Source organism: Lynx canadensis, chromosome B3 (genome assembly GCF_007474595.2).
Source record: "Lynx canadensis isolate LIC74 chromosome B3, mLynCan4.pri.v2, whole genome shotgun sequence".
Lineage (NCBI taxonomy): Eukaryota > Metazoa > Chordata > Mammalia > Carnivora > Felidae > Lynx > Lynx canadensis.
In genome coordinates, this window is record NC_044308.2 from 113,541,754 (window position 1) to 113,553,098 (window position 11,345).

Consider the following 11,345-nt stretch of genomic DNA (forward strand, 5'->3'; position numbering starts at 1 on the left):
TTCTATTGAATCTACCATCAAAATACATACAGAATCTGCCTCTATCTGACCACCCTGGCCAAGGCATCATTATCTCTTGCCTGGATTATTGAAATAGCTTCTTCCCTGGTCTATCACTTTCTGCTCCTGCCTCTTTTTTGTCTAATGCCAACCAATCAACCTGAATGGTTTTGTTAAAACATAAGTCACATCATGTTACTCCTCTGCTCAAAATCTTCCAGTGGTTTTCCTCACTCAGGACAAAGCCCAAACCCTCACAATGTCCACAAGGCCATATATGGTCCCTGTATGACTGGGCCCTTGTTGCCTTTCTGACCTTATCTGCTCCTATGCTTTCCCCAGCTCACTCTGCTCGAGCCACCCTGGCCCTCGCATTTGCTACTCACTCTGCCTAGACTACGCTTTCTCCATAATCTGCACGGCTCACTCCCCACCTCCTTCGGGCCTTTACTGAGTGTCACCCTCCCTGGGCATCCTTTCTAAAACTGCCCCACCCATCCCTGCCCCTGCCCTGCTTTATTTTTCTTTTTACTCATCACCTATACTACAGATTTTATTTACCTTGTTTATTGTCCGTCTCACTGCTATAATGTTAAGTTTTATGAGGGCAGATATTTTTGTCTGTCTTTTTCCCACAATGCCCAGAATAGTCCTTGGCTATTTAATAAATATTTCTTGGATGAAAGAATAAAAGATAAACATTATGGATCAACTCCTCAGGAAAGTGCACACATATACTAATCCCTTCCCTTCTGAAGCTCATCTGTGGTTCAGAGACCCTGTGTCATAAATCCGCATTCTATAGTCATAGAAAAAAAAATCATCTGGGCATTTAGACTTTAAACTGTGAATAACTAATGGAGAGTAAAGAATGGCTATAAACTCACAGTAGTATAACCATGTCGGCCTTGCAGCACTGGGTACAAGCTGTTTAGAACTGGAAGAGTTCTGAGCTTTGAGGACATCCACAGTGGGTGAGGACTTCTTTTCTGATTCTGGCTGTTCCTAACTGAGAAACCCAGACCTAATTTAAAAGTTTTAGGACGGACTTTAAAAAGCAGGGGGATCAGCTCCATAGGAATGGGAATTTCTCAGAAGAGCAATACCTTAAGAGCTTCTATTTAATCTATTCATCTACTCATTCATTCATAACTGGCACTAGGCCAGGCATCTGAAGACACAGAGAGGTAAAACCTAAGCTTCCATGATCCAGAAGGGATGACACAGTTGTAAAGCAGCAGCTGCAATGCGGTGGGATCAACACAGTAACAGAGCTGTACTCTAGATACAGTGGTGGTGTGTAGGAAGTGGGGACTGATGTTGCTTGTGTTCTATGGAGGCTCAACAGAGAGGGTCTGATAGGATAAACAGGAGTTTTCCAAGAAAACAAAGAGGCGCAGGGTATTCTATTCTAGGTAGGGGGTACAGCACATGCAGATTCACGGAGGTAAGAAAGTGTAAGGTAAATAATTTCATAAGCCTGGAATGTAGGGCATATCTAGAACTTGTGAAAACAAACTGGAGAAATCAGGGGGCCTGATCTGGGTGGGTCCTGTATGCATGCCAAGGAATTTGGACTTCATCTTATGGCCACAGGGATCTTCTGAGGGCCTTTCAGAGAGGCGAATAACATGAACTATGAATAACATAAATAGCATGTATCCCGATTTAGAAAGCTCACTCTTGGGCAGTGCGGCAGGTAAAGGGGTGAAAAGGGCAGGGAACGAGACCAGCAACAGAACACCTTCCAGCTCTAGCCAGTCAGCTGTAGTTTTCACAGTGTGTTTTTCTGTTGTTCCCTATCTGCTTGAGAATTAAGATATTTTGGTTCAAGGGTAAATATGATTATAGGAGATAAAAAGAAGGCTCTTTCCTAGCTCTGACAAATGTAAAGCAGGGTAATGCTGTTGTCAGCTTATACCAAGATAAGTAAGTAAGCAGATTAACTCTCTGAACTAGTCAACAGTTAGAAGAAACAGAACTGGTTGATTTCCACTCTCAATTTGTGTTTAGGAAAAGTAGCTTTATCTCAAAACTCATTTGGAAACTGAGGAAAAGGAAAAATTTAGCAATTAAGCCCTAAATAAAATAATTCTTACTTTATTCCTGAAACCTGGTTAGTAGCTAAGAAATAGTAGCTAAGGCAGTAGTGAAAACATTTCCCTTTCACTGTCCTGTAGGGGTATGGTCACCATGACTGTGAACAGTAGACTTCACCTGGAGCAACCCTAGAAGATGTGTCCATTTGTAAACTTTCTCTGGCTGCCATTTTGAATTAGGGTGGCAGATTGAAACTGAAGTATTGAACTCCTATATTTTCCTATGAAATTTGGTCCAAATCAGCCAACTCCTCCGAAAATATTCTTGGAACATTCTTGTAAAAAAGTGAATACCAAAGGGTCAGGGGAAACAGAGTTCTGACTTTGCTTAACAATGGCTCCAAAGAAATAATGCACTTCGGTGGTGCCCTCACCTCTTGTGGGAGGAGGACGGAGGATGTCAGAGGGAAAAAAGGAGAGCACACTCTCCTCCCATTAGATATTTGGGGCCCAAATATAGGATCATGGGTGTTTCCTGGCCCTTGTAACAACTCTGACTAGACCAGCAGCTGAGTTAGCAGTGGGACATAGTCCCACGGCAGGTGGGAGGTGTGTGGAAACAGAGAGGTAGACAAGTTTGCTCAAGGTCACACCACTTATACCAACTATCTCATTCTAGAGACCATGCTGTCAACTACTATTTGATTCTGCTGTATGTTTTGGGAGAAGGAACGAAATTTGTCATTGCCAATCACAGGGGTAATCCAGGATCCAGGTTAAGACTTGTTGCACGTGTATCAAATCATAATCTAAATGGATAGAACTTTCCATTTTTACCTGACTCTGCCAGAGATGATCTTATAGCTCAGCACTGGGTTAAGTTTCAGGTGGGTTATCACTCCCCTTAAAGCTGAGTGGGCCAACCCAGGTGGGCAGAGTGGGCACTGCTCTTTGAGAGCTGGGTTTGTGAGTCCCACCTTGTTGAGGAGGTGGAGTAACGCTTCCCGTAGGCAGCTGTGCCTCATGTAGAAGCTGATGATGGCCAGGTTGGTGCTATAGTTATGCAGGTAGAAGAGGCATTCTTGGTAGTAGGTGTTGTTCATGATTTTCCCTTCAGGAATCACCTCCAGAGAGAGGCTCTGGGTCCGAAGGGTAGTTTCCAGTTCTTTCAAGGTAGCAAAATAATCATCATCTTGCTGACAGGAAAGGAGAGTGCAAAAGAAAAATAAAACTCAGTAAATTCTCAGCAGCCTCTGAAAATATTGCTTTCAAAGAGTATTTAGTAATGTGGAAACAACCTTACAATACAGTTTTACAATTCTCCATCATACTATAACACTGTGTTTATAACACCAATTTCATTCAAAAACATAACACAGAAAATTCACCAAAATCTAGATATTACTTAAGTCTGGGTAGGGGATTATGTATAATTTTTATCATTTAAAAAATACTTTTCTGTAGTTTGCTTTTTTTTAAATGGACTTTGTATTACTTATCTAACCATATAGAGTTACTTACCTAATTATGTAAAATGGAAAGAATAAAATCTAAATCTGGCAGCTCTGAGCCAGGACTGCCACTACAAGCTGAGTGGACACTGATTCTTTCCCCAGGTCATTACTGCTCCTGAGCTTTCCTCCCTGAACCGACTCTCCATCTGCTGTCTTCTTACCAAGGACAGGAGTGGCCTCACTGTGGACTCCAGGTACTCAACCACATCTTGTACCAGTCTTGAGCCATGACTCAGCTGATTGAGGTCAAAAGGGGGCTTCAGACAGCGACTGAACTTCTCCCGTGCAGCAGTGAGGTTCCTTGCTTTGAGGCAGGCCATGCCCCAAGCATGCCACGCTCCAGTGGGATCAAGGCCAGTCTTTGTGGAGATCTGGAGGAAAAACTGCTCCTTTTAGTGAGAGGCACCTAAATCCAGTGAAAGTCCCAAAGACCAATTCTTTCCCATTGTTGCCAATCATCTTCCTTCCCCATCATCCCACCTGCCATTACTCCCAACTGGCAAACTTGTCATGCTCTAGATACTTCCCTACGGCCAAGGACAACTGAGAGATGACAATACCTGTTTGCAAGGCCAGGCAAAGGCAAGTCATTACAATTGGGTAGAGGTAAGTTTTGTCTTGGCCTCACCTCAACACCCAGTTGGTAGTACTCAGCTTCCAAAAGCTGGTTCCTTAGCCTGGTTACTGCAGCCGGCTGCAAGATCTGATCCAGAGATGGCACGTGGCGATATGAAGCAGCAACTAAGATATTCAGCACATCTACCTTGCTGATGTAGCTACAGGGAGGAAAGAGGCAAGGCAATGAGGCTCTACCGAGTCTTACTAAGAATAGTTGCTGCTTTAATGTTTTCTATTTCAATTCCAGTGCGAAATGTGGTAATGAGAATTGAGAGGTACACAGATACTATGAGAGAAGGCTCTGGAGTCAGACTCTCTGAATCTCAACTCTATCACTTAGCAGCTCTATGACCTTGGGCAAGTCAGTTAACTCTTCTCTACCTCAGTTTACTCATTTGTAAAATGGATATAAGATAATTTTAAGAATAGAATGAAATAGCCCAAGTAAAAGGGCTTAGCATTGAGTCTAGAATTTTGAAGGTAATCATTAAATACCAGATATTAATACTCAGAGTAGGGATGTTTACAACTAGGAGATTCATAAATTGCCCACTTGCTTTTTGGTTCTTTAGAACTGCGTGCTAGGGAGAAAGCACAGAGACTATCAATGGCCTGGCCTGTATTTCTGGCCAGTACAGAAGCCATGTCACTACTTTCCTTGGAGATGCTGCTGGGAAAGGGCAACCTGGTCCTTCATTTGGATTCTAATCTCTTGGACTTGACATCTTCTTCCCATGCTTAGGATGACCCCGTGCTACAGCCCATTAGCACTGCCATCTTTGATCTTACTCCTGATACCTGGTGATTGTAAAAACCTTATGGTGACAGAGAGCCCAGAGAACTGGGTCATTTTGTACAGTGCTCCTGAAACAGTCCTACACTCAAAGTTCTTGAATATAATTGTATATATTATGCAATATATATTACACTATATATATATGTATATATATATATATAATGTAACATATGTTATATACAATTATATGTAATTGTTTAGAAGTCTAGAAAAAAGTTCCATGGATCCTTACTTGTCCATCAATTTCCCTGGAAAGGGATTCAGGACATTATTCATTCTCAACTTAGTGGGATTGGGGTAAGGGAGAGTACATGGTGTAAAAACAAAATTGGTATCATAATGTATTGTACATTTGTCATAACAGGTAAGGGGCACCTGGATGGCTCAGTTGGTTAAGCCTCCGACTTCGGCTCAGGTCATAATCTTATAGTTCATGAGTTCGAGCCCCGTGTCGGACTCTGTGCTGACAGCGTGGATCCTACAGCCTGCTTCTGATTCTGTGTTTCCCTCTCTTTCTGCCCCTCCCCTCCTCATGCTCTGTCTCTATCTCTCAAAAATGAATAAACTTAAAAACAAAATTTAAAAAAAATGTGTAAAAAAAATTAAAAAAACAAACGTGTAGTAACAGGTAATGTGAGTTTTGTATTTAAACATTTATTTATTTATTTAAATGTCTCTCAGAAGGAGGTATGAGTTAAAAACAGTGGAAAAATACTGTGCAAACCAGGAGTTCTAAATACACATGAGAGATGAAAACTGCAGGAAGGAAGAAATCATCTAGAATGGGCATGTCTGAATCTATAAATTACAAACGTATAATGTAAAGCAATTGTTGTACATTGTAAAGAGAAGCGCACAGCATCTGGGGTTGAGAATCTTACTGAAGGAAACACTTCCTTTTTTAAATTTAATTTTTTTATTTTAGAGAGAGAAAGAGAGCGAGCGAGTGCTTGTGTGCATGCACTTCAGCAAGGGAGGGGCAGAGGAGGTGAGGGTGAGAGAGAGAGAGAGAGAGAGAGAGAGAGAGAATCTTAAGCAGGCTCCATGCTCAGTGTGACCCTGGGATCATGACCTAAGCTGAAATCAAGAGTTGGATGCTCACCTGACTGAGTCACCCAGGTGCCCTGCTTTTTTTTTTTTTTTTTTTTTGGTTTATGTATTTTTAAAGAGAGCGAGAGAAAGAAAGCACAAGGGGGGGAGGGGTACAGAGAGGGTGAGAGAGAGAATCCCAAGCAGGCTCTGAGCTGTCAGTGTAAAGCCTGACTCAAGGCTTGATCTCAGCTGGACATTTAACTGACTGAGCCACCCTGGCGCTCCTCCGAACGCCCCCCTCTTTTTTTTAGCACCTTCTTAATTTCTGCTGTCTATAGCCTAAAGTGAATATTTCCTCCACTTATATTAGATTTTGAAAGAAGTATAGGACTTGATGTTAAATTTGTTTTTTCCCCCCAATCTGAATACTTTTTTCTTTTAATAAGATTTTATTTCATTTCCATTACTGACATTTGACGTATATTTAGATATATTTTTATTTTTGCCTTAACTTCTACTTTCTGCTATATGGAGTGGTTTTTGTTCTTTTCACTTCTCTATTTCTGGTAAATGGGTAGATTTTTGGTTCTTTTCATGGTTATTTAAAAAACTTTACTTAACATATACTTATTTCTTCATTTATTAACTTGAAAAATGATATAGACTCTATTGTCTCTTAGTATGAAACAGTGAAATTAACTCCTTTATACTTCCTTTATACTTCCTTCCACTTTCTGTTACACCTCCTCCCGTCTTTCTCAATCTTCTGTTTGTTATTTGAAAAAAAATTTTTTTTAATGTTTTATTTACTCTTGAGAGACAGAGAGACAGAGTGTGAGTGAGAGAGAGACACACACACACACACACACACACACACACACACACACACAGAATCTGAAGCAGGATCTAGGCTCTGAGCTGTCAGCACAGAGCCCGTAGCAGGGCTTGAACTCACAAACTGTGATCATGACCTGAGCCGAAGTCAGATGCTTAACAAACTGAGCCACCCAGGCCCTCCTTGATAAATTTTTTTTTAAAGTTTCTTTATTGATTTTGAGAGAGAGAGCACACGACAATGTGTGCGTGCGCATGACTGCCTGTGCGGATGTACGTGATCAAGGGAGAGGCAGAGAGAGAGGGAGAGAGAGAATCCCACACAAGCTCTGTACTGTCAGCATAGAGTTCGACAGTGGGGCTTGAAGTCATGAACCGTGAAATCATGACCTGAGCCAAAATCAAGAGTTGGATGCTTAACCAACTGAGCCACCCACATGTCCCCTGGTTTTGTTAATGAAAATAATAAAATATGATAAATAAATAAAATATAATAATGAAAATAATAATAGCATTTTTGGAGTACAAAGGCTCTATTCTTAGCCCTTCACTCTCATTCTATCTTCATAACTGCCCTGTAAGTATTATTAACACCCCCCCATATTATAGAAGAGGAAACTGAGACTCAGAGCAGTTAACAGACTTCTCCAAGGTTACAGAGCTAGGAAGTAGTAGAGATGAGATTCACTGCACTGGCTCTCCATCTTGAGAATTTGCAGCTGAAAACTGAGTAAGGGCCTGAGGCACTTACACTTCAAAGAAAATTATGCTCTCTGCTCCCATATCTGGCTAGGACTGAGTGTTGGGAACACACAACATGAGTCACACATCTCAGATAAGCTGGGAACTGGGAGTTTTCACTGTCAAGTTAATGAATGGAGGCAGAGCAGGTTGTATGGGGATCTGGGGCCTAGTCTTACCTTTTCTATAGATATTTCTACTTTATGATGCAGATTCCTACCTGTAACACAGGGATAGACTAGCCCCCAGTGTGCTTTATAGATCTGTTACCTAGAACTTCTGAGGCAATAGTCTGGATTTGGTCAAGACTAGGGTAGAGTTCTGGCCAAGGCTAAGCATTGGACATTTAGGGAGGGCACATTTTCTTTTAAAGCCAGACAGTCCCACAGAAACTAAAGGTGCTTCCCCAAATTGATTTTAATTACAGATTACCAAAGCGTTTACTTTCTTTCTGATGGGGTAGTGCTACAGAACACTCTGCTTTGAGGATCCACCCAGGGAAAAAGAAGGGTAGGGAAGATCACTTGTGATCTGGTAGCAGCATTTCACCAATATCAAACTGAGAAGCAAAACATTTTAGTGGGTCTTACGAGAGAGGAAGGTGAGGTGAGAACTCAGAGTGGGGCCAGAAAAAGCCACCAGATAGAAATGATACCCACGTAAAAGAACAGAGACTCATTCCCATTTACCTGTCACAGAGAGCGAGGTCCTGGCTCCGGCCAGCCTTGACGAACATCATCTTGGCGCTGAAAAGAAGCTGCTTCATGATGTCTGTGAGTAGCCCTGCATCCACCTCTGGGTTGGTGAGGCCCTGGGACAGCTTGCAGCAGTGCTCAATTAGCTGGTGGCCACACGCGGTGCTGTCCCGGTGCAGATTCAAGATGGCAATGCACAAGGAGGCACTGGGGGACTGGCCAGGGTGGGAGAAGAGAGAAACACATAGTGAGCTTTGGGACCAAAGCATTCTTCAAAGGTAGCTGGATGGCAGGAATTATTCTTCCTATTTCGCCAGGCTTGAACTATACTGGAGGAAGGAGCCAACTTCCACAGCAAAGTAGGAATGAAACTCAACAAATTGCAGGTGTTCTAAGTGGCACTGCTAAAGCTCTGGCTGCTAGGTTTCGTTCCCATACCGGGAATACTGTGTTCATGTGTTACCTACTTCTTGGGGATGTCCACACATTCCCTCCGTTTTCTCACCAGTGCAGATCTTCCTTATTACTGGCAAGGACTATGGAAGTCGCCTTGCTGGAGAAGTCTCTGTTTCAAGCATAGACCCATTGTTGCTGAATTAATATTCCAAAAGCACACTCCAAAACCTTGCACGGTCCCTGGTGCCTACTAGGTACATATTCCCTACTGCAGAACTCAAGGCCTTATCCATAAATAGCTCTTTTCAATCCTGCCTTTTACTACCTCTCTATTACTGCCCTATGTTCTTTCCAATTAAACCATTTCCAGTCCCCTAACCATGCCCTGCAATTTTTGACACTGTGCCTTTGCTCAGATGTTCTAGTTTTGCACTCTTTGCCCTTCCCCTATCCTCACTCTCCTTAAAACGCCCAAATTTCTGCTCGTCACACTCCTACTACTCTTCTAAGGATCGTCTTAAATGCTACTTGTTCCATGAAGCCTTTACTGATCTCTCGTTTCCAAGATGCTCTCCATTTTCTGCCTCAGTTGGTTTACTTGTCTTAGCTCCCATATTATTATGCTGTAAGTGATGGCCAGGTCGTGTTCACCTATCTCTGGCATTTCTTGCCATAATTATATGTTAGAAAAAAACTCAAATGACCATCACATTTATTGCCATTACCTGCTCATAGTAGAATTCACTCCGCATCAGCTCATTTTCCTCCTCATTCAGATCCAAAATCCATTCCACCTCAGCTGCTTTGGGGACTCTCACCACAGCTGAGTATGGAGGGCTTTCACTCTTGGAGCTGGGTGGTGCTGAGAAGAGAAGTACCATCTGTGTGTCAGTAACTGACCAGCAGTGCAGGGCAGCCCCAGCCAGAAAACTGGCATGAGCTACATGCAGATCCCTGCCTATCTGAGGGTCTCTGTCTCTCCTTGGTCCCCTTTATCTTCTTTAGAAGATCTTACTAGGTATCTCAAACTTTCTTCCCCAGGGAAGATCCCGGATGAATGTTACAGTGTTTGTCATACAACCCATTGCTTCACACAAGAAACTCTGAAATGTGTATCCTTCTCAAATGGAGGGCTGAGTCATTGGCTACCCTAAAAACTAACTTCTGTGGAAGGATATAAACCAAACTATTAATAGTGATTGCGTTGGGGGAAGGAGGTAGCATTCAGAGGTAGGATGGTGGTGAAGGGGAAATCCAGAAGAAAAAAAAAGAAATAACCTATTCAAAGTTAGGGATCAAATTCTTTGGGTGCTGGCCTTCTGAGTGCTGGAAGCTAATGGCCAAATATGGTAGGTTTATATGATGGTAAATTTTAAGGGAAACAGCTTGATACAAATGCCAATAATTTTCTTTATTCCTTGGCCAACAAGTTGTATTGAGTTGCCATTAAAGGTATCAGTTGCAGTTGAAACACTGAAGAAAGAAGAAAGAGCCAACTTGAACATATAAACAAGGAGTCACAGGAATATGATTCAACCTTACCTTCTGGTTGTTCTGGATTCTCCTCTGGCACACTGGAAACAGAAAAATGAAATGCCTGAATTCCTTCTCCTCTTCGGTTTTGAACTTGGTATAGAGCATTGACATTTACACCATTATCCAAGTAAAATATATCAGGGAACCAACCAAACTCCTTTCTGTCCCTCACCTGTCACAGCCACTCACTCATCATTTTCTGTCCCTTCCATCTCTTAAATACCTCTTTAAATGTCTCCATCTCTCCCTCCATCCCTGCCTCAGAAAGGGCCCTCAGCATTTATTGCCAGAACCTTTCCAATGGCTTCCCAGTTGGTGTCCTTGACTCTGTCAACCTACTCTCTATTTTGCAGCTACAGCAAGCTTTCAAAAATGCAAATCTGGTCATGTTATGCTTGTGCTTAAAATTCTTCCATAGCTCTTCAGGGTGAAAGTATTCCACATTTGCAGTTTCAGTCCTTATGACCTAGCCTGGTTATCTCTTGAGACCAACTCCTGCCACCCACGACTTGTGCTCAACCCATAAAAGTCCTCTCCACTCTGCCACTGGCTCTGGTCAATTTCAGTTAGCATCACCAAGCACTAAGTCCTGATGCCACAAGTCAGAGGTCAAGTCTATCACCTGTACGAGGAGCCACTGCTCGAGCCTATTTATACTTCCTCAAACAATCCACATATTCTCCTGTTGCTACCTTTGCGGTTGTCACTCCCACTTCTGGGCATGCCATTTTGGCTTCTTTACCTACTAATTTCTCATACTCAGAGGCTCAGATCAGGTGCTATACCTTTAAGAAATCTTCTCACCATCAGGCTAAGCTGTGTGTCTCTACCACTACACTCATCCAATGACCTTGTGGTCTGTTTGTTAAGGTCTCCCCACTAACATGGGGCCTCCTTGAGGACACAGTGATTATTGCTGAGTAATTGTTGAGTGAGAGAATCCCCATCAATTTACTGCTCATTTCTAATCTCAGCAATATGGTATATGGATATTTGTCTTGTCCTCTACTCCGAGGGAGGCAAGTGGTATGTCAGGATCACAGAACTGGCAATATAAGCATGGTATGTCTTCCTTCCTAGGAGACCAGTAATCATCGTGGTAAATGATGACAAAAAGTGTTCATCTTAAACGCAATAATTCTGT

The 11,345-nt window shown here is 42.4% G+C and overlaps 1 protein-coding gene across 2 annotated transcripts in view; it reads right to left on the reverse strand.

The window, feature by feature from the left end:
• Positions 1 to 11,345, reverse strand: part of ZFYVE26 (zinc finger FYVE-type containing 26) — an 84,682-nt gene that overhangs the window by 26,543 nt on the left and 46,794 nt on the right. For both annotated transcript variants that reach the window (XR_003969592.1, XM_030319372.2), the window contains exons 30-35: positions 10,208 to 10,239; positions 9,391 to 9,527; positions 8,264 to 8,484; positions 4,182 to 4,329; positions 3,715 to 3,924; positions 3,017 to 3,235 (exon numbers count right to left, since the gene is read on the reverse strand). Coding sequence is in view for 1 of the 2 variants with exons in the window: in XM_030319372.2 (XP_030175232.1) it covers positions 3,017 to 3,235; positions 3,715 to 3,924; positions 4,182 to 4,329; positions 8,264 to 8,484; positions 9,391 to 9,527; positions 10,208 to 10,239 (967 nt within the window). In the remaining variant the exon portion in view is untranslated. The remainder of the gene's footprint in view (positions 1 to 3,016; positions 3,236 to 3,714; positions 3,925 to 4,181; positions 4,330 to 8,263; positions 8,485 to 9,390; positions 9,528 to 10,207; positions 10,240 to 11,345) is intronic.